At 34.7% G+C, this 24020-nt stretch overlaps 2 protein-coding genes across 2 annotated transcripts; both read right to left on the bottom strand.

Annotated features, from left to right (window-relative positions):
- Positions 1-402: 402 nt before the first annotated feature.
- LOC113108626 (ribulose-phosphate 3-epimerase-like) lies at positions 403-3133 on the bottom strand. The gene is made up of 6 exons (XM_026271846.1): positions 2974-3133; positions 2393-2472; positions 2000-2139; positions 1361-1495; positions 1199-1285; positions 403-1098 (listed from the first exon to the last, which is right to left on the bottom strand). Exons 1-6 carry the CDS (start codon positions 3093-3095, stop codon positions 976-978), a joined length of 687 nt encoding a protein of 228 aa, XP_026127631.1. The 5' UTR covers positions 3096-3133; the 3' UTR covers positions 403-975.
- Positions 3134-12944: 9811 nt separating this feature from the next.
- Positions 12945-18890, bottom strand: LOC113109356 (atypical chemokine receptor 3-like). The gene is made up of 2 exons (XM_026272973.1): positions 18629-18890; positions 12945-14897 (listed from the first exon to the last, which is right to left on the bottom strand). Exons 1-2 carry the CDS (start codon positions 18635-18637, stop codon positions 13755-13757), a joined length of 1152 nt encoding a protein of 383 aa, XP_026128758.1. The 5' UTR covers positions 18638-18890; the 3' UTR covers positions 12945-13754.
- Positions 18891-24020: the final 5130 nt, after the last annotated feature.

Below are 24020 nucleotides of genomic sequence, written 5' to 3'. Positions count from 1 at the left end.
ATCTGCATCTGTTCTGTGAGAACTTATTTCAATGCCTCTTTGGCTCCAATACATTTCATTTCAAAACTGGACATATTTATTCAATTTTCTTCTGTATTGAGACATACATCCGAGTGAAACAAATGAGTGAAAAATAATAAGGAAAAAAATGTAGTTGATTAGAAGGAAGCAGATCTGAATAAAAAAAAAAAACAGTTTAGATGAATCATTCAAAATGAGATAACATGCATTTAAAAGAGATGCTTTAAAATGTGTCATTGTATTTGTTTAGATAATAAACTGTTAACAGATATAGATTAACTTGGTGACTTCAGCGTCTGAAACATCTTGTCGTGTTAATGTTACGCTCAGAAGGATTTCATTAGAGAGAGGGGGGAAAAAACAGACAAACAATACCACAGGTCTTTTCATTTATGCTTTTATCATTTCAGTGTTTCAGAAACACAGGCTGGTGGAATGTTGAAAAACAAAAAACAGTCAGAATTCATTTAAATGATCAATCTGCATCAAATGTATAGTACAGTATGTAGAGCTTATGCTTCGTTCCAATGTCATTCTTTAAACAACAAACCTGATAACACTGAAATGTTATCAGCAGCAGCTTTCTCAATTTGTTGTCACTGTAACTGGTACTATGACAAACATTAAATGTGATTAATCAAACCAAATGAGGTTAATTAAGAGGGGAATGGTCAGATGTAGATAGAATATGTCTGTTCTATCTGCTTGAAGTTCTCAAAAGGCCAATTGAAAACTCCAGATGAATCCAAACAAGAGTCTTGGCAAAGGCAATTCTTGTGGTCTGTAGATGTGCAAAAGCACCTTCAGCACATCCAGCAACGGGGTCATGTCTGTTCACAAGCACCACTGAGCATTTAATAACAAATGTATTCATTAAAACAGACTCTTAGAATCTGTAGAACTGACTTTCAGTGGTGGTCGAAAACAGACTTGAGGTAAAAACTCACAAAATGTTCAGCGGTCTAAGGAACGTTTCTGGATCGCGTCAATAACAACGTTTTTGAGGAGGGCGATTACAGAACGAGGGTCATCACTGCCCACCACAGCACTGCCCGATACGATCATGTTGGCTCCAGCCTAGAAATAAATAAAGATGAGTAAAACACTTCTTCAAATAATCTCTTGCTTTTTTCCATTCATAAAAAATGAATATGTGTGCAGTAAAGGACAGCTATACCTCAGCACATCTGTGGATGCTGTCTGGACCGACTCCTCCATCCACCTCAATGTCCAGAGAAGGGAACTGACTCCTAAGCCAGCTCACCTGAGGACACACCAGCATCTTTAATGTGTTGTCGGATAAATCAAAAAGAGGCTAAGAGATTGCACACTTGCGTACCTTTGGCATCATATCTTCCATAAACTTCTGACCACCAAAGCCAGGCTCTACGGTCATGACAAGAGCCATATCAATCTGTCCAGCCCATGGTGCCAATTCCTCAACAGTTGTTGCAGGTTTAATGGCAAGACCAACCTGCATCAAAACATGAAAGACTGTTGCTACAATTTATGATATATGCAATTCTAGGTTGTTCGGAAATATAAAAGTTTTATCAAAATAAGAGTTTGCTGGCACCTCCTTTAAACCAGTTAAATGACTTCTGTTCTGCTCAAATTAAATTCTTACAAAACGGTTTTACCTCAGTTTAATTTATGCAACTTGTAACATTTTACAAAAAAAAAAATCCTTTGTTAGTCTGCAGAGGGCGCCACAATATCATAGCAGTCAAAGCCACAAAGCATCTGCCTATAGTATAAACAAAAATATGCTAAAAATAAATAAATGTAATTAATAAAATAATTTAATTTTTATTTTTATATTATATGCTTTCTCTATATTTTACGTGCTTTAAAAAGCAAATTTGTAAGCGTGCTTTATATATATATATATATATATATATATATATATATATATATATATATATAAATATATACATATATACATACATACAAAAAAAATTGTCTGTTTTGCACAGACCTTCATGCCACTCTCCCTGATTTCCTTGATGAGGTTGCCAGGGTTGGTCGTGGCTTCTATATGGAAAGTGTACTGACTGGCTCCTGCTGCTGCCATGGGCTTCACCCATTGCTCTGGCCTGGATACCATCATATGCATGTCTGTAATAAGGCATAGGGTAAGCAAATACCTCAAATCTACACACAACAAACACTGCAATGTTGTACTTATCTGGTTTATCCTTTACATAATGTTTATTTAGGAATACAGAAAGGGAGTGAAAACATGAAAAAACCCCATGGTGTTTACTGTAGCGGATAACTAACAAAACTGTCCCAAAAAAGAGGGTCAGGTTATTTGCACCTTAAATGAAACGAACTAGGAAAGATGCAATTTTACAATGACTAAACTCACCAAAAAATGGATCAGGCCCGATACTATGTCGTAAACATTCCACCATAGGATGTCCAAATGTGATGTTCGGGACAAAATGCCTTAAGTAAATTTAAGGATGAAGGAAAAAGATTGAAGAAAGAGGAGTTAGATGTTTTCTTTTTTTTTTTAGACTTGGTAAGATTGATACTTCTTTCAAAACATAAAAAAAAACTGCAATCCCCAACGTTTTAAATTGTAGCATACGTTTCATACAATAGTTTGGATGAAAATTCTGGATTCTTGCTTGTCTGATCCAGTCAACACTTAAACTTTGCGTCAAAATGTAAAACGGGAAATAAGATAACGTAATTGCCTCAATGCAGTGCTAAGCTGTGAATTACTTCATGTAACATTCCTCGAAATTGTGACACAGCGAAACTGTGTCAAAATGTGAAACTGTGTCAAAATGGGGCGTTATAACAAAATGTTCTTGGTAAGTTCATTAAAAAGACCTGCATATTTATGGTATTGGTTCCCTGGGCCATATGATCGCTATGAATGCCTGCAGGTCAACATTGGGTGAGAAACTGTGATGAAGAATTGCAAACTTCATTCCTCACCCATCCATAACGTCAAGGTGCAGATAATCAGCACCGCACTCCATCATTCGCTCACATTCCCTCCCGAGCTGCGACAGGTCGCTGCTCAAAATAGACGGTCCTATTTTCGCCGAGTACGCCATGCTGCCTGCCTTTACGACTGCTGCACACTTCCGCTTTCACAAAGGCCTTTCAAAACAAAAGTCATGCGTCCTGTCATTATCGCCAAGAGGTGGCGCGATTTGATATCTGATACTCTGACTTCTGCACCTAAAAGACTCAAACCTCTGACACTGTTGAAGTATTTTTTTATACTGACCTTACTGTTCTGGAAGCATCGGCTACTGATTTAATCAATTGTGTGTTTGAGTAGGCATACACCTAGTAGATAAAGATCTAATCTTATTTCTGAAATGTTTCATAATTCTGTAAGCAAAAATCATTTAAATAATGTAACAACAAAATGTTGTTTTTCAGCTTGTTAAAATATATAACAATAGGAGAGAGCGGGGTCGAAAGTAACGTGGGACGAAAGAAACAAAAAGATTTTCTCAGAGCTGCATTTGCAACCAAACTATGACAGCATGTTCAACACACAACCCTTGACAGAGCGGAGAAATATCCCGTGATTTCGTCATCGTTTCCCGTAGTTTGGTCCATAAAACAATTTTAGAGTACAATAATAAAATATTGAAACGGTAATTTTTTCCAATTAGTTGTGTTGTTTTTCTTGTTTCATGTGTCACAGTAATGACCAATCTACAGATTATTTAGTGCTTTAACACATTTTCCGAGATTTTCGGTATAAAAGTATAAATTGGGTTTAACTGTCAGGAGTTGGGGACGAAAGTAACAATTGTTACTTTTGTCCCACACAGTGACAAGAAGCATTGTTCCGGTGAATTTCTGTGTCATGCATCATTTATAAAAAATGTTTATGTCATATTATACTAAAATAATATGTCTGATTGAGGGTCAGAAAGACAAAGGTCTGGTTTTATACAGATGTTTATGAGAGGGTAGAGGAACATCACTCTCTGGGCAGCTGCTATATGTCGCATTTACCTTGTATTTAGGTTTTAGCCATACCTTAGCTTTTACACTGCCACCTATGAATTTGCAGTGTTTCCAGATGTTTTAATGCACATTTTGAATTTATACATAAAAACAACTTGATGGAAACATGAATAGGCCTACTGTTGCATTATGTTTAGAATTTATATTATCCTAATGTAATACAATTTTTATATCGTTAATTCTGTTGAAAAAATGTTTTAGAAAAATATATTGAAATTGCAAATAAATAAATAAATATTTTAAACAATCCAAGTTTGTACAATCCGGTTTTGAGACATTTGATGAAACCTAAATTTAAAATGAAAATATTAAAATGTAATTTAATATTTTTTTGCAAAAAAAAAAAAAAAAAAAAGGACAAAATATGTTTGCAGTTACATATTAACAAGGTCATAGTCAGGTACTGTATACTTAATACAAATAAGAATAACAGAAAAAAAATCTAGCTTTTATTGGTGTGTTACTTTTGACCCACTTTGTGTTCGAAAGTAACAATGTTAAACTTATGTTCAAAAATAAATTATACTGAAGTCTTTCTACAAAATACCACCTGGTAACTGACCAAACTTCTGACTTCACTCTTCTGAGTTACTGGCCACAGCAGAAATGTATCTCTGTCTACAACATTATCTTTTAAAATTATGTTTTTCTGAAAAATTGTACTTTCGCCCCTGCTCTCCCATACACATAATTTCCCTCTCAAAGATAGTGATACCAGTGGCGTGGTTTATAAATCACCACAGGTGCTCTGCGAGTAGTTTGAAATTTCACATAAACATTGTTCATTTGTACTTGAAAAAGAATATTTTGATGTTTTGGTGATCTATGAAGTGAACAAAAGCTCAGGTTTCCAGTGTGTGCAGATGCTTTGATTTCATGTTTATGTAAATCATTTAAACAGAGCTTTAACAAGTATTTACCAGATAAGATGAATCCGTCAGTATGAGCTTCCCATTTCATGTTAAGGTTTGATTTATGTTGATATTAATTAGGTTACAGCTTTCACTGATGTACAGTGTGTCTAATGAGCTTGACTGTTTACAAAAGGACATCCTGAAAGCCTCTCCTTTCCGATCCTTTGAGTCTGACTGATAACTCGGTCTGTGGCGGATATATCCTTTTCCCATCTCCTCCTCCACCGTCCTTCCACCTCCACAGAGGTTAACACCTTCAATTGTCCTTAGAATTGTTTGTTTTCCTGAACTGTTTTTTTTTTTTTTTTCTCGGTTGAGCATGCTGATTAAAAGAGAGAGATGCTGACATTGTTAAATGAACTAGCGGTGTTCAAGAAGCTTTTCACCTATTTTCACATTTATGAGCTCAAACAGATCTTGCATAAACCACTGATCTATAATAATAGAACTATAATAGAACTGGATTGCACCTGACGTCATGAAAGTGAAGCCGTCAATGGCATCAATGGCATAAACCCATTTGAGCTTAAAAAAATGTGGGAAAATAAAAGGAATAAGCATCTGTCTAATGTTTGACCCAAAGCCAGAGATCCCAAACTGGTCCATGATGAACATTCATTTGCCGTGATATATCACAAGAGAAGGGGACAATAGGAAAAAATGTATCCTTTTGTTCTAACACTTTTAGTTTTATATAATGGCATTTTTTAAAATCTTATAAGATTGGATATCACACAACAAACTTTAGGCCCATGGCCCACAGTCAAGTTTGATTTTGGGCACTTTTGGGAAAGTCAATATTTAACTTTCTTGTTGAATAACTATAATTCTGTGTAGCACAAAAAGGTTTTTTTTTTTTTTTTTTTTTTTTTGATGAGAGCTCCATCTAAAATGTTTAGGTTTCTGCTATGTACAGTATCTGCAGGGAATGATGGTGTACATTGTCTCTGGGAATAGACTTGGCTTCTCCTATCTCATTCCTACAGGCTTTGACATTAGAAACACTGTTTCAGCTGTGTTCCTCTGATTTCTCAAATTAGAGGACAGCACTAGATCTCTGAGCCAACAGAAGAAACAGATGGTAAAAGATGAGAATAGAGGATGGGGTTTTCTGCAAAATATAATCATAACAAAAGAAAAACAGACTAATTAGTAAAATGAGTATTCCCTAAAAACAGGAATCTTGTTCATTTTTCCTCTGCTAAAGCCTGTATATATCAATTCCATTTGTTTAGTCTTACATTCCTGTGGTATTAACACAACAAACCAGAACTTTTATAAGATGAGACAGGGGTCAAGTATACATACATTCCTGCACTTTGGCAGATACAGTGTAACATAACGTTTCCATAGGCTTCTGTGTTTCTTGCAATCATTATAAATACTATTATAATATTTTATTGTATGCTTAATATTAAATGTATATGCTGCCATTGAATACTTTATATAACAAATACAGTATCCTGATATAATAAAAAGTAGTGCTTTTAATGCACCAACTGCTAAAGATTCTTGAGATTTAAGGAACAATGTTCTCTTGTCTGCAGATGCTTGTAGCTGTAGGCAGCCTTTCTGTTTGGTTAGGATTGTGGTGCTGTGGTTTGGATCATGTTCCTGATGGTGAGTTTACCTGTCATGCTATGCCGCAGTGATGAATGATGCCTCCAGGGAGTCTGCAGTCACCTGTTTGTTTATTGATGTAAATGGAGCTGGGTACTAAACAGGCCAAATTAAACAGTCAATGTTTTAGTACAGGAAAATACCAACTAATGTGAAAAGGCCATTAAGGTTGACAAATGTGTTGGCAGAAAACAAACAAACAATTCATTCTAATGAATATATCCATTATGTAAATGAGTTTCTGTGGATTTAGATTAATGTGATAACAAAACAATCAAATAATTCCTGTTATTTAACTGGCAACACTTTAGGGACCAAATCTCACTTTTATCTGGTACTAGTACTGTATGCATATTACTTGCATGTTGACTGTTTATTAGTAGTAGATTAAAAAATCACATGTTAATGCCTTATTCTGCATGACCAACGTAACAGCTACCTTACTGACCATTAATAAGCAACAAGTTTATTATTAGAAGTTTATTGAGGCAAAAGTCCTAGTTAATAGTTAGTTGATAGTAAAAATTGGTCCTCAAACTATAGTGTGGTAATTTAGTTAAACATATGATTTCATATGACAAAAGGATGACATGGTATCCCAGTTTTCCAAAAAGTTTTCAAATTCTGGTTTGTCTGACCACAGAACAGTTTTTCACTTTGCCACAGTCTATTTTAAATTAGCCATATGGTTTTCTGGCCTTGACCCTTTTGCCCAGAGATTGTTCCAGATTCTTTGAATCTTTAGATTATATTGTGCACTGTAGATGATGAGAACTTCAAAATCTTTGCAATTTTTCTTTGAGAAACTCCTTTCTGATATTGCTCCACTATTATTTGGCGCAGCATTGGGGGGATTGGTGTTCCTCTGCCCATCTTGACTTCTGAGAGACACTGCCACTCTGAGAGGCTCTTTTTATACACAATCATGTCGCCAATTGACATAATAAGTTGCAAATTGGTACCTGTTCCATCTTGTTTGGAATGTGTAGATCTCATGAAATCCAAAATGAGCCAATATTTGGCATGACTTTTCAAAATGTCTCACTTTCAACATTTGATATGTTATCTTCTACTGTGAATAAAATATAAGTTTATGAAATTTGTATATTATTCCATTCCTTTTTAACTCACAATTTGTACAGTGTCCCACTATATACCTGTATATATATATAAAATAGATGATGCCTATGTTATAAATAAATGCGTAATATACAGTCTGGATTTGCGCATTTAGCTTCAAATGCTACACAATGGGATAGAGGGTATAGTGACTATAAAGAATTGGGCCTGTCCATTTAGAAAACAACACTTTGGTTTCAGGTAAAGTTGACATTATTTACATGACTCGACTTTCTTTGAAATATACCAGTTTGAAGTGCATGTATGAGAGTTTGCAGGGTCACAGAATTAATGACATTGCTAAAGAGGAATCATAGATCATCATCATACATTTAAGTGTCTGATGGAGGAAGTCAGATGTCAGTGTGACATAAAATATGTAAATAAAAAGATGATTCTTTAATGCGGAAGTTCCTATTGTGGAATAACCTTTTTACTTGGCTAAATCACAGAGATGTCATGGGTCTTTGTCTGATACCCTTAGTCTGGATCCCCTTTGGGACACATGGACATGTGAATGAATAGAAAGAATAGTGGGTGGGAAAACCCTGCTTCCCTGGTTTACTAATCAAGCTACAGTTTCAGCCTGAAACACAATCCATATTTGATTCAGCATATTGTATGAGCTGATGTTTGTGGTGAATGTGAAAAGGGATAGAGGATTGTTCTGCTCCCTTTACCAAAGCAGACTGGAGGTTCCCGTGGGAATTCATGCTGATCCATAGGAGAAAATCTGACATACTCTGTGCCCAACTACACACATACTTATCTACCTCTAGAGAGAAACTTGACTCTCACTGACGCTGGGTTCAGTTATTCATCACTTTAATGAATGCTTTTTGTCCAAAAAATCGTTTTGCTCAAGGTTAGAGGAACTGAGAAATTCTCCATTTCATACATCTCTCCCCTTCCAGGGTTTAAAATAAGAACCAACCTATAAATTGTGTAAACTGTGCCACCACCCAATTAAGAAGAAATAGAAGTTCATCATTCTGTGGAAAGAGCAGAAGAATGCATTATTCACAGAACAATAATATATTTGTCATATGCCTAATGACAGTATTGAATTTACTTTAGAAATGTAGGCACGTATTAGAAACCTTATAGGGTTGAATGTTTCTGCATGAAAAATAAAAATGTGATGATATGTTTGGCTACAGCCCACGTGACAACATTAGGTCATTGATACTTCGTGAGTAAAATTAGAGCAAAATATTATATTTTCATTTAAAATTAATTTCTATTTGGTTCATACCCATCTCCTTCTGACTATTGATAGTGACAAACTATACAAATAAATATATTTGACACCAACAGGTTGAGAAGGTAAAGCTTTTAGTATAACCATCCTTCTGTAAAGCTTCTGCAAAATTTCAGGGTGAAGATGACAAGTAGACTGCAGTGCACTTGGCCAGTCAGTTACGCTGACTGAGGAGACTTTTGAGAAGCTGGCACAGTTTTAGCAGTTTTTCAATATTTAATTGTCATATTCATTTATTTTAATCCATTTTACCTTAACTAAAATGCTATAAATCCTTCCAAATCGTAACAGATTTTCCCCGAGCGAACTGTAACTCACCAATGACATGGCAGTAATGTGAGACATCAATATTTGTAAAGTAAAAGTGAAAAGAGAGAACAATACCTCAGGGTTGTGGCCTTGACACCAGCAGTTAGGGTGGAGGCTTATGTGGGGAAGTGTCAACAAAAAAAAGAAAAAAAAAAAACTGCCACAACTGTCACCATTAATAAAGTTCAAGTTGTAATCTCCTTGTGTCAATATCTTACATGTAGTTTGAATCGGTAATCATTCACAGCAGCTTGTTAGATACATCCTGCAGCATCTCTCTTTCATTCCTCTGCTTAAAACCTATAAAACTGCTCAGAAACCCTTTAAACTATATAGTCAGCAACTCTGCGAAAAGCTACACGGGACCACCCAGCACTTAAGAGACAATATCTACCATTCAGCTGTACAGAGCTGGAATCCTGGAAGGCATTCATAAGCCATGGGTGCCCTCAGGAAATTGCTATGGGTGCAACATAACAATCATACTTCAAATGTACATTTTGATACTACTGAGTATATGTTAAAAACACAAGTTGCTGCAGCACATATCTACAAGTTACAACTACCACAAGAATGTGACTTCGCGAGTGTGATGAACACTGTAAAAACAAGTTGTCATCAGTAATATTAAATGAGACATAAACATAAATCTGCCATACACAAATCATATTAAAAACATTTGCCATGTTCAAGGTGAATTTACAAATGAATGGATGTAATCAGATTTTATAATGTGACATTTATTATGTCATGGACAAGTATGAGAACTGACATCAAACAGCTATTTGAGAAAGCAGAACCTTTCCTTTGTCAGTTCCTGCTGAAGAATCAAAGGCTCTGTCTCTGTAATGACATTGAAGTCAAATTGTGTTTCATGAAGAGATACTGCAACTGAGGAATCCAGGACTGGCATGAAATTTAGATTTGAAAAATCTGGTCCTGACAGAGAAATATAAACACTTACACTAGAGATGGAGATTGAGAATATGTGATTGTGTGTTTATGTTGGACACATGCATTTTACCATGTGTCATGTAATGTGTGTGCTTGGGGTGTGTGTCTGTTCTAGAGAGTTGTGATGTTTTGATAAAATTTGTTTGCAGGATTTATAATGCAGCATTTATAGACAAAAACATTTCCAAACAGGATGAGCTAACTCAAAGACAAATCTTTTTAGCTTTGTTGTAAAACCAACATACAGAAATACCATCTGTTCACATTACACGCCATTCTGGGCTGTTCATTCAGCCGGCATAAACCAGCGGCTCTCTGCCTTGTTCTCAAATCCCTTTTGGAGCACCAGCCAAACCACAGGAGGAGACTAAAATGAAAAACAATATTTGTCTTCTGAAGACTAATTCTGCCCAAGCAGAAATATAATGAAGGGCTAAGACAAAATAGCAGAGGTCTACATGACAACTGATATTAGTAATATTGTTATTGTGCAATATTAAGTTCCTTAAAAAAAGGTCGTAACACTATATTAAGGTGTCCTTGTTACACAAATTATATGTACTTTCTATTATAATAACAATTAATTACGCATAATTACATGCAAGTAACCCTAAGCCAAAACCTAATCCTAACCCTAACCATAAGTTAATTAATATTACTCAGTACTTAAATGTATAATTACACTGTAACAAGGACACCTTAAAAATGTAACCAAAAAGGCTAATTCCAACTGACTGCCATATTATATTATATTATATTATATTATATTATATTATATTATATTATATTATATTATATTATATTATATTATATTATATTATATTATATTATTAGACATACCTTACTGTCTTGGACTAGGTTAATGTATTTTTCTAAATACAACAAGGTTATATCTTCATGGTCTCTGGAAAAAGTTTGTTTCTCTGTATTCTTGTGAAATGCTTGCCGCTGTGATGCATTTAAACCTTTAGTGTCAGCACTGTTCACGGTCTTTGCTGTCGGGCAGCTTGTAAACTGAGGCCCTGTAAAAAACTGCTGTGAGTCATGACCTGTATCAAACTGGTGGTCTCTTTTCTTTCTCCTGTGTGAGTTTAATACAGTCGCAGTCTACATTCACGACACTGTTGTGTTTGAAAGAATACATTTTTATGAAGTATTGTTTTTATGACGTTTGAAGTTTTTGAACTTTTGACTGTGTTGTCTAAGAGCCTGACAGTTTTGTTGTGTTGTGGTGTCATTTTCCAGACATGAACACTTTGAACATGACAAAATAAATTAATAGCTGCCGAGAAAGACACAGGGGATGTTTAGGGATGAAAATGTGTCACATTATGACTGGTGTGAGAACGGAATTAACAGATTAGAGACTAACTGAATCCAAATGTGTTCAAAAAGTGTTCATTAACTATATTCTTTAACTATACAACTATAATCTTCTTTGATGCTCAAAGTTAGTTTGACTGTGTTTAATCCATAATCATGCTGAGGTTCTTTATGAAAGATAAAATGATTAAAAAGGAAATGATTTGGGACAATAGTGCATCATTGTTTTATTTTTTGAATTTTTTAATGCAGCTAGCCCTGCTTTCATAGTGTCTCAGGGTTTTTCGTTTGTTTGTTCGTTCGTTATTTAAGAAATCTCAGAAACCTTGGGTTTATAAAGACAGCTTTGAAAACAGCAATTAGATGAAGATTAATTAAAAGAAAGCAGCTTTTGAACAACCATGGACTGTTTACAGAAGTCTTTTAGAGTCAGCCACTAATGCAACCTTAAGAGGTTTTGCTCAGGCCTTGCAGGTGTCTGCATTGAAAGTATTATAGACTTGACATTGGTTGAGTTCAAATCAGCATAAATCAGACTCTCATGTGTCCTTGTTCTGCCCCTGCATTTGTTTGATGTGGAAATGCTGCTCAGAACTAGCTGACTAAGATGGGGGGAAATCAAGGTAAAAAGGGTTTCACTGAATATGCTAAACCTTTATAGCTTGGTTTTGGTAGCTCTAAAAGCTAGTAAATGTTTAAACATTTTAATTCCACTCAAATATACACTGAAAGTTTCAATGTTTTATAACGTTTCATTGGAGGGTTTTGATTGTGTTGTTGTATTGTTTCTGCAAGTTATACTAAATTATACTAAACTGTGGTGTGTGCTTAACTGTGGTTAAAGCTTTTTGACTGCAATTTTAATGTACTGTAGTTATAACATATTAAAGTGTATTTTCAGTTAAATCAAAATCTTCCACCACTGTTGTTTGAAACTGTATCTTGCAGTACAGTCTTGTATGTTGTAGCCATTACCTTTAAGTTTTTATGAGGCCCTTAGGATGTAAATAAAAAGGGGCCACTATTGTTGAACAGATGGTGAAGCAGTTATACTCCACAGGGTTGATTTTGATAATCAAAGATAAAAGGTCTGGCTAGATTGAATCCATATTAATTCTAGCTCACACATGGGTTAATCCTAACTATGCATCATATTTCATCAGATAGCATAGAGAAGCTATGCAAATGTGTGAGAGAAAAACTTTTATAGAAGATGTTTTTGATGTTTCATTATTTGTTAAATTACACTAAGATCTATTTAATAAGCATGTGAATCAAATTATTTAATCCTGAGCACATTTAAGTATTCAAACAGAACTCAAAAATAACAAAAACTGATGCAAGTAAAGATAAATATAACAACATACTTAACTTACTTTAATTGAAATTTACACATCTATAAGAGACAAAATAAGCTAAATGCCCTTCAAAGTACATACATGAGTTACACATTACAAGCTGACAGCCAGTCATAAAACATCATACACACACTAAACAAAACCTACAATGAAGTGCAATCAGTTATTTTTGATTGAATGAGCTGTTCAAATTACAAAAGTAATGCAAATTCTCTTGCCACAGACACAAAAGACCCTCTTAAGAAAGTGCTTTTCACACAACTTTATCACAATTTTAATGGTTTGTTGACCTTAGACGTTAAATTAAAATAAGCATTTTCACTCCGAAATTGCTAATAAATTTCACAAATAATTATGAAGAAACAGCATAACAGAAAGTAACAGTAAATTAAACATGAAATTTAGAAGTAGAAAGATTGACGGTGTATTATTACTTGTAAAAGTAATCTTGTTTTATTTACAGCTTCATATTTTTTCACAAGTCTTAATTTTTGTATATTGCATTATGTATCATATTATGATGACTGAAAGCCATCAAACATTTTTGGGAAAGTCATTACTGGACACAATTATGATATCACACTAAAACCAGGTTTCTCTTGCTGTGATTTTGACAGAACGCATGATCAATTTTACCAGAATTTCATGAAAACATCTTAAAGTGGTTCTGATTTTACAAAATCCCAACAGTCTTTGGCACATTTCAAATGAATTATCAGTATCTTTATCAGTCACTGTTGAGCATTTGCTGCAGTTCTGATGGAAAACATTTAGTTCTGCTGATCTACATTTCAGGCAAACATGTCAGAGGACTTCATGTTTTGAAGCAGTGCAGAACATTGGTTGAGGATGATGTTCTTGAGGGTCCTAGCTCACAGCTGTAGGGGTGTTTTCCACCATTGCGTACTCCATCTCGGTGCCCTGAGAGCCCTCCATGAGTCGCGCCAACCCTGTACGCTTGGAGTATTTAAAGATGAAGGCTTTCATGAGGTCATAGCGGTAGTGCCGGTGAGCAAAGCTGTAGACCACAGGGTTCACACAGCAGTGCAGCAGCGACAGGCACTGCGTAAGGTTCAGCGCCACAAAAAGGACGTTCTCTGAACTGCAGACCATTGGGAACACACCTAGCATCGCTAGCGAATCGGCTAACAGCACAGCATGATATGGTGCCCAGCAAGCTATGAAAACCACTATGTACGTGAGGATGACCTTCCTGCTCACGCTGCGATCCTGGTCGCCATTTGAAGGGGAATGAGAGGAAGAGGAGGCCAGAGCATTTGCCAAAAGCGCATAGGACACTGCTATAACAGGGAAGGGTATGACAAAACCAAGAACCACAAAACTCAGCTGAATGCCCACCATCCACTGTAAAGGGTTGTCTTCTGGATATATAGGATGACACAAAGTCATAGGACTGTGTTGTGACTTTACCGACTGCAGGAAGTATGCGTCAGGAATGGAGGCAAATAAAGCAAGCAGCCATGTTACCACACACACTAAACGTCGTATTTGTCGTCCTCTTCTCTGAGAAATCTCCCTTGAGTGGACCACTGAAAGATAGCGGTCCACACTCATGCAGGCCAGGAAGAAGATGCTGGCGAAAAGATTGATGCTGAAGAGTAGATGTGTGAGCTTACAAGCCGCCTGGCCAAATGGCCAGTGACCTTCCTGTGCCAGCGAGCTCACCCACACCGGGAGAGTAGCGACCGCACACAGGTCAGCCACTGCTATGTTTAATATATACAAGTGTGTATCATGGTAATGACGCCCTGAGCGCAAGTTGACCCACACTACTAGCGCATTGGCGGCCAGGCCCACAACAAAAATGAAGGAGTAGAGGGTGCACATAGCATGGAGGAGAGCAGAACGGTTGAAGGATGTGGGGCACATTTGCGCTTCCACCTGCGAGTTGTTGTCATCTGTGAAGTTTAATTCTTGCCACATGGTGAAGAATTCAGTCAGTTCATTGGCACTTAGACTCTTCTCCTCATTTGGTGGTGAAGACTGCAACTGTTGAAGGAGAAGAAACTGAAATTAAAAGACCCATCAGCTGGTTCAGCATGCTCTGTTATGATTAGCATAAGTTCTGTGTCATCGGGTTATTAAATGTCAATGAATTAAAATGATTTTGTGGTAAAATATTTCCTGGACATATATATGGAAAATATAATGTAATGTAATAAAATATAGTTTAATATAGTCGATTGATTTTGGGTACATTATTCTAGATATTTAAATTACTATAATTTGTTAAAGATAATTGATTAAATTATAATTAATTATGCATGCTATAGCATTGTATGTTTATAATTATTTGCTGTTTATTACTATTAAGTGATATATATACGAGGGTTAAATTGGGATTTGTTATATCAGGGGTATCTAGGTTATATATGTATATATGTGTGTGTGTGTGTGTGCGTGCGTGTGTGTGTGTTTGTGTGTGTGTGTGAATGTGTGTGTGTGTGTGTGTGTGTGTGTGTGTATATATATATATATATATATATATATATATATATATATATATATATATATATATATATATATATACATATATATATATATACATATATATATATATATATATATATATATATATATATATATATATATATATATATATATATATATATATATATATATATATATATATATATATATATATATGACCCAAATTTGGGATGAAAGAACCCAGCATTTTAGCGTGTAGCCTATGCATGTGTGTGTGTGTGTGTGTTTGCAAATATGATGTTTTCTAAAGCAATATTCTTATCAGTTTTCTATCAGCTGAGACATAAATCCTTGTGCTTTTTATATTTTATCTGAGGGCTTTTTTTTTTACTTTTAAAGAGGACATTTTCCCACTAATCTAATTAAAACTTTAATTTCAAATTCTTACATTTGATCTATAAATTGAATTATAAAAATGTGATTTTCTATACGTTATTAAATTAAATCATTTACACTAAAAATTACAACTGCATAATATTATGTACGGAGCCCCGCACATGACATGCAGGAAAAAAATAGTAGACTAAATCGTGTGCATGATTTAATAATTCGTTCCCTCAATGTACTAAAACGTGCCCTCGATTACTATTGCGTGCCCTCGATTTATAAATAATGCGCACGATTTACTAATTCTAACACAATAGTAAATCAAGGGAATGCAATAGTAAATCGTGCGCACTATCTATAAATCGAGGGAACACAATAGTAATCATGTGCATGTTTTAGAACATTGAGGGAATGAATTAGTAAATTGTGCGCACAATTTATATATTTTTTCTTGCATGTCATGTGCGGGGCTCAATAATTATGAGATTCTTTTAAATATTTTTGAATAAATACAAACAAGAAATGACGGTGGAAATGATACTTTTCAACTAAATTAAAATGCCAGTAGGTGCCATTAGTGAGCATTTAATGAGTGAGTCATTCAAATGATTCGATTTACTTTACATAATTGAAGTTTGAAACTCTTTCTATTATTTATTTGCATAAGACCTCCCAGTCATATAAGACAAATATTTCTATGGCACTCGAGCATTGCATTTTTGTGAAATTGCCACAGCATCCTATTATAATTTCATGGTTCAGCTCGGTTAGAAAGTTGACACTACTTCAAAAGCCCAACTCTGTTTGGCTTCCAGCCAGTCCTGTTAAAGTACCCTTTAAGCTGGTTCTGCTTTTCAAAAATCAAAGTGACTCAGTTCTATGACTTCACAGTGATTTCTATGAGCAAAGTAATTTCAGTTTAGGGATTTTGTCATGCCATTTTAAACATCTAAGTGTTCCGTTCTGAAAGACATGTTGCTATGTGGTTGGTGAGGTCACAGACCCTTGACCCTTGATTTTTTTCTGGTCACTAAATCCTTTTTTTTAGTGGAACCTTTCAATCTCCAGCAGAGAGGACACAACGGAAGTAAATGTCAGCATAAGGCTGTTCTGAATTAGAGTAAATCTATAAACATATAAAATAAGTCTGTCTCCTTTTATGTTGCAGGACTTACAACACAAAGAGTGTGTGATTGTGTATATGTACTAAAATATTATAACTAGGGTATTGAATTACACATCATTTTCCTGTGCAAAAGGAAATTTCCTGTCACACCTGTATTCTGTTTGAAGCTCGTTACAAAGTGAAATCTAATTGTTTTCCATTTAGTAAATACACAATAGTGTTGTTTGATAAAGGCTTTTGGGTTTGTTTGTTTAATAATGGTTTATATTCTTTAACCCTAAGAGGAAATAGTTTAGGAAATTCATAGCACAAAATGTAATCAATTAATCTTTTAAGGACTGAAACGTGGAGACAGACATGCAAATACTCTTTGCCTTGTGTCACTGTCCCTCTGATAGATATCTGAAAGGTTCTTGGTCTTCCAGCAGTATACAACGGTAAGCAGCAAGGACACTGGAGTGTCAGAGGTCAAATGATTATGTCATCAGACACCTTGAGGGCCTTGAACCTGTGACGCTGTTCTTGACAGGATGACAGGATGTTGGAAATGAAGTCATTATTTGCTCAAAACTGTGAATTACCTTTGAAATGTTGATTGATGGGCGTAAAGATACAATTAATTTTTGTAGTACTCTGTTGTTTCTAATCATTATGTGTAAGCTCTCTAGGCCACAAATGCAGCAAAAAAAAAAAAAAAAAATCTTTCTTTTCATTTAAAACTAAATTAATCCCATCTTCCTGCACCCCAAACCAATCTTGTGTTTCGAATACATTTATTTATTTTGAGGTTACGGATTCCGACATAAGTAAACAGTGTAATAGAATGATACATTGAGTAAAGCTCTTAAGCATGAGCTAATATCACAGACTGGGATTACTGGCAGCAAATACAAAGCAGAACGTATGTATAAAGCCAGACCATGGACATAATGAACTATGATGAAAATGCTTAACATATGTGAGCTTTTTCTCAAATGTACAATCTACAGTAACTGTATAACTTTCCACAGCATCGATTTGATGATAAATGATACAATATAAAGAGTACTGGGATTTGTGTAAGCTAACTTTTCCTTACCCAACTGGCCTGTACCCTAAAATAAACAGGCCAGATTTTCACCCCAAAATAACAAATGTTGTCATAATTTACTCACTTTCATGTTAATGGGAGAAGTCACATGAGGGTGAGTATAAATGTTGTTGTTCATCTTTTAAAATACTTTAATAAATGTTTTGAATAATTTAACTACTATATAGAGTAAATGACAAATCTATGGATAAACCTATATTAATTCGAATACTCTAAGTTAGCTTTACATGATGAGACAAAGACTTACTGTGACTGTTTTTCTCAAGTAAAACCCAAATTGGTGTGTGCCCCCCTATATGCAGTTATCCTAAAGTAGTCTAAAATACTAAAGTTTTTACAAATATATGCTACATAAACCATAAAGAGTTAACATTTTCGGCATTTCTGTGTTGTCCGTATTAATCATAACAGAAGCACGGTAGTGTTGCTTACAACTTAATAATGAAACTCCTCACACTAACAAACGAGCTATCATCAGATCTAGAAAACGTGCTATCATCAGATCTGCTTTTAGAAACAATTATTTAAAAACTATAGTTTAAAAACGATTCTGGCTGGGCTGTTAACAAATCGTCTGCTGTAGTGCAGGTGTCTCAAACAGGTAGTAGGCTACTGTAAATAATATGCAAACTATAACTCCTTCTCAAGTTTTTTGTTCGTTCTTATAGACAAAAAGATCTTTCTTACCTCTGTCATTCTGGCTTTAACGCTTGGTCAGTGGGTTATATCAATCCACGGTTTCGATCTGATCCGCTGAGGAGATGAAGTGAGTCGTCGGCGCTCGCGCTGCAGGTTGATTAAATAGAGAGAATGAAAGCGGTGACGCCCATCTGCGCCTCACAGAGACTCCGACTGAACCTCAGTCTCTCGACACACTCACATATCACTAGTGACCTGAACACTGCTTGCCAAATGAACGCCACGATATTTATTTATTTATTACGATGTATTTATATGTATATTTTGTTTATTTCGATATTGATTTAACGATTTAATTTTGAGTAATTATTTGTGTGTGTGTGTGTGTGTGTGTCTATATATATATATATATAAATATATAAATATAAATATATAATTACTGAATTATTATTTTATTTACAATTCCAAGTCTGTTATAAACAACAAAATATTAAAATTATATATATGTATATATATATATATATATATATATATATATATATATATATATATATATATATATGTGTGTGTGTGTGTGTGTGTGTGTGTGTGTGTGTCTGTCTGTCTGTGTGTTTGTGTGTAAAAGTAAAATATTAAACATAATAATAATTAATGCAAATATGATATAATTGTTAAGTTATAAATAAAATAATAAAAACTACTAACAAAAAACATAATAATAAATAAAGAAAAAAAAAAAACAACTAAATGTATTAGGGTTAACCAATAATTTAACTTTGCTGAGCACCTCTCTCGCACCTCAAAGATTTAATTTCCTATGCCTGATTACACATTATGAAACATGACCACCCAATACAATAACCTGAGATCTTGAAAATAATAAATAAATAAATAAATATATAAATAAAAATCTGTCAAAACCAGCAGTGGCAGGGAGAGTCAGCAAAACCACAAAGGCTAGCTTGGCCAACTTTACCAAACCTCAGTCTCACTTATAATGAAAATAAAACATCATATGTCTATTGTGTTTTTGTATGGGGAAGACGTGGGGTATGTAATGGTTTTCTTTATCCTCTGGCACAGAAAAGGTCTGACCTCATGAAGGACATGAATCGATGAAGGAGTGATTGTTTCCATCACGATAACCTGCATGAAAGGGCAGCCTCAGCATGCACGGATGTCCATTGTCCCCAGCTATCAAAAATATCAGAGCAGATTTCAAAAAGTCACTGATAAGTATCCTGGTTCTCCTTAACACTTGTGCCAGCTTCTTTATCTGAGCTTTCTTCTACATACACAGGAGGGGAGAGACTTTGAAACAGAGACTAAATGAAGTGAATTAAAGAAAGAAGAGAGCAGGGGTCCAAAGCTGCTAGAACAGAGGGAAAAATCTGTCTGCTTTTCAAACACATGCTTACCCTTCATTGCTAAACAACAAATGTTGTAAAATGAGTGACTCTTGAGAAAAAAGGACCTTTATATAACTTCCTGCAGTGGAGGTTAAATTTAGTTAATGCTCAAGAACACTACATCATTTTTTTCCACTGAAATAATGCAACATTGTAACTGCACCAAAGCTTCTGGTGTTAATATTAATCCCACAGATGTCTAAATAAACATGGAAGACTAGTGGCGACAAGGTTGAATTGCTCTGGATGAATTTATCCAAACTTTCTTGGGTCATGCGCTCTTCTGCTTTAGGGTCAGGGCCAGGAACGGTAGATAACATCATCTCTCTGAAGATTCATTCATTTAGTTTAGAAACAATTTTTTCTTAAATTGCAAGAAAATTTAAGTAAATGCCAAGTAACACTAAATTAAATATTACATTTTTAAGTATAGTAAGACTGAAATAAAAGTAGACCATTTTTTTGCAGTGTATAAGGATATAAAATGGTCTCTTATTACTCTGTTTATATATTTTAATTTGCTTTTTACAAACAGGAAATCTCCATATTCTCTTTCTCAGTCTATTATGTTTTACATCTAATTGTGCATTACATAGAAGCTGTTTAATAAATAATTTCTAAGTACATTATAATTAATCCTGTAAGTTGGTAAGGAATGTGGTAAGGTGGATTATGTTCTTATGAGGTGTAAAAAAAATCAGGCAGAGAGAACTTGTTATTCATTTGGTTTTATTCATTTTATTATGTCTGAGACTTTTCAGAGACTAAAAGGGAGAAAATTAAAATCAGAATGGGTGGGACCCATCAAAACTTTTCTACACATCTTACACACTAGTATTTTTTTTTTACATTACAAACAATAAGCAAAGTGGAACATAATTATGCTTGTGTGTTTTAACACTAAAATATCATCACAGTTTCTAAACATTTTATTAGCATTGTTACAACAAATCTGAAATTAATGATTTAACTTTCAATGGAATGTATGAAGAATCCAAGTTTTAATTTCACTGTTACTATTTATACACATTTAGCTTATTTTAACATTGTGTTGATGTATTGTAGAACCAGTTTTTTTTTTTTTTTTTTACATCATTCCATATTTTATATTAGTTTTGGGAAAGCAGGAGACATTTACAATCAATTTCTCTCTTGTCAGTTTCAGTTCAATTATTCTCCCAACCCTCAACAGCTCAGTTTCTCTAATTGGTTGAAAAACAGCTCAGCTGGTACAGCTGGTCATATAATATAACCAAGAGGAGATCCCATAGCAGCCATTTGCTTAAACAAAGTCTTGGTATTGGTTAAACAAGCAGACTGCTTTTCTCAAAAGCACTAAACCATTCACACTTCATCAGAGTGATGAGCAGCAGCAGAAAAAGTCTGGCTCTTAAAGTGCCAAAGAAACATGCTGGAGGATGCATTTGCATTGTGCTGCATGTTGCAAACTGCAAACTATAATTTCTAAATAATAACACGTTACTATTAAAAATTTGGAGTCAGTAAGATTTTTTTTAAACAATTTTTTCAGTAAGGAAGTGACGGTAAAGATTTAGATTTTAATAAGCTCGGTTCTTTTGAACTTTCCATTCATCGACATATAATGATTTCCAAAGGATCATGTGACACTGAAGACTGGATTAATGGCTGCTAAAAACTCAGCTTTGCATTGCAGGCATTCATTACATTTGAATTGACTTAACATTTTATCTATTTATTGCACCCATGATAACCATCATAGACTTCTTTAAAAACATAACCGTAAACTGTATGGTAGTGTACAAAAAATAAATAATAAATAAAATAAAATAAAGAGTGAAGTTCCTTTTAAATATTTAGTGTTGCATGTGCACAAATGGAGTTTATTAACTTAATCTCTTTATTCAGTAATGGAAAAACATCCTGTATTTCATCACCCTACAGCAGCTAGAGTTGCTGTTTCATAAATTAACTAAGATCACGCATATGGGATGTACATCAAAAAACATCTTTCACCTCCAGAAAGAAGCACGGCTGTGAAATATGCACATGTGGTGAGTGCCATCATGTGAGGAAAACAGACTTCAGGCCACGCCATTGTGTTCCAGGTGGTTCCAGTTTCAAGCCTCCCAAGTGTGCATTCTCAGTGCCATGCAGGGCTGAATGCAGTGGGGGATGGACCAGCACTCCATCTGACATCAGGAGCTCATTTGCTGGTTATTTTAACTCAGTGGTACAGTTTATTAAAGATGGGAATCTATTCGACTTCCAGTTTGTGCTATTTACGGAAACTCATCGTCATTGGTGTTAAAAAACAGTATAAACTGATTAATGTTGTTCTGTCTGACTCAATAAGCTTTGCATTGTAATTAGATGCAGTCTGAAACGTAAAGATGAACGCATTTATTGTATGGAAAATAATGACATAATATCTTTTTTTGTGTTGTGGAACATGAGGTGTAATTGATGACAGAATTGTAATTTTTGTATAAATAATCACTTTATAACAGTGTTGAAAACAATCAATAACTGAAATAACTGAAAACAAAAATGTTTCCATTATTTGTCAGAAATGTCCTCATCTTTTGTCCTTTGAATAATCAAAATTACAAATTTGGTATGGCTATTGTCACTTGACTTTCTAAAAGATCAAAAAAATCACCATCAGGATCTATTAAATGAAAGACATGAGTTTAAATGACTTCATCTAATAACCCTGAGGACAGAACCCAAAATCAGGTCAAGCTTCCACGTTTTTCCCAGAAGGACAGTCTCTTTAGTGAGGAAGCTCCTTTGATTTACCGCAAACACATGGCGGGATACTGTGTGTCGGATTGAAGTCTCTAATTGGATCCTTGTTTTGGGTCATGGAAACATGATAGAAGTGATTCCTTATGGATTGTGCACTGAAAACAGAACAATCCCATCATGTGCTTTACATCTAAATCTAAGATGCATTTCATCCATTGTCAAAAACCAAATAATTGATCAATGTTCACAATCAGTTTAATTCTATTAGTGGTCTTTGGGAATTTAACATATAAACTATTGTTATATCTGTTCTGTTTCATAACTAACTAGAATCGATCAATTTGCTGCTGTTCCAACCAACCAAGAATGATTTGTTCAACCCAAGCTAATGAATAATAATGTGCATTTGATCAGATATAACTGCAGTACAAGATTATGAGATGCATTATTTGAATGCTTGGCTAAAGAGATGTGTCTTTAATCTAATGTGTCTGAACCCAAATCATTATCAGTAAGGCTATTCCAGAGTTTGGAAGCCAAATGCAAAAAGTTCTACCTCCTTTAGTGGACTTTGCTATCCTAGGAACTACCAAAAGTCCAGAGTTTTCTGACCTTAGGGAGCGTGATGGATTGTAACGTGGTAGAAGGCTAGTTAGGTACACAGAAGCTAAACCATTAAGGGCCATATAGGTGAGTAAAAATATGTTGTAACTTATACAGAACTTAAGAGGTAGCCAGTGCAGAGACTGTAAAAATTGGGTAATATGATCATATTTTCTTGACCTGGTAAGGACTCTAGCCGCTGAATTTTATCTCTAGCTTGTTTATTGAAAATGCAGGACAACCACCTAGCAGTAAATTACAATAGTCCAGTCTAGAGGTCATGAATGCAAACTTGCTTTTCTGCATCAGAAACAGGGTAACATGTTTCATAGCTTTGCAGGGTTTCTAAGATGGAATAATGCTGTTTTTGTAACATGGGAAATATGGTTTTCAAAATACAAGTTGCTGTCTATTAAACACCAATATTTTCAGCCTTGTTCTGACACAAGAAGCAAGTCATTTGTAATTTTAACAAGTTCAGTTTTTGTGATATGGTGGGGCCTGAAACATGACTGAAATGCTTCATAGGGATTTTTTATTTTATTTATATTTTGTAAGAAGGAGCACAATTGAACAGACACAACCTTTTTTTAAATTTTTGACATAAACAGAAGATTTTAAATGGGTCTGTAATTTGCCAGTTAATTTGGATCTAGTTGTGGTTTCTTAATAAGATATTTAATAGCCACGAGCTTGAA

Source organism: Carassius auratus, chromosome 9 (assembly GCF_003368295.1).
Source record: "Carassius auratus strain Wakin chromosome 9, ASM336829v1, whole genome shotgun sequence".
NCBI classification, from domain to species: Eukaryota; Metazoa; Chordata; class Actinopteri; order Cypriniformes; family Cyprinidae; genus Carassius; species Carassius auratus.
The sequence above is the reverse complement of the archived record's forward strand: the minus strand, read 5'-3'. Positions and strand labels throughout refer to the sequence as shown.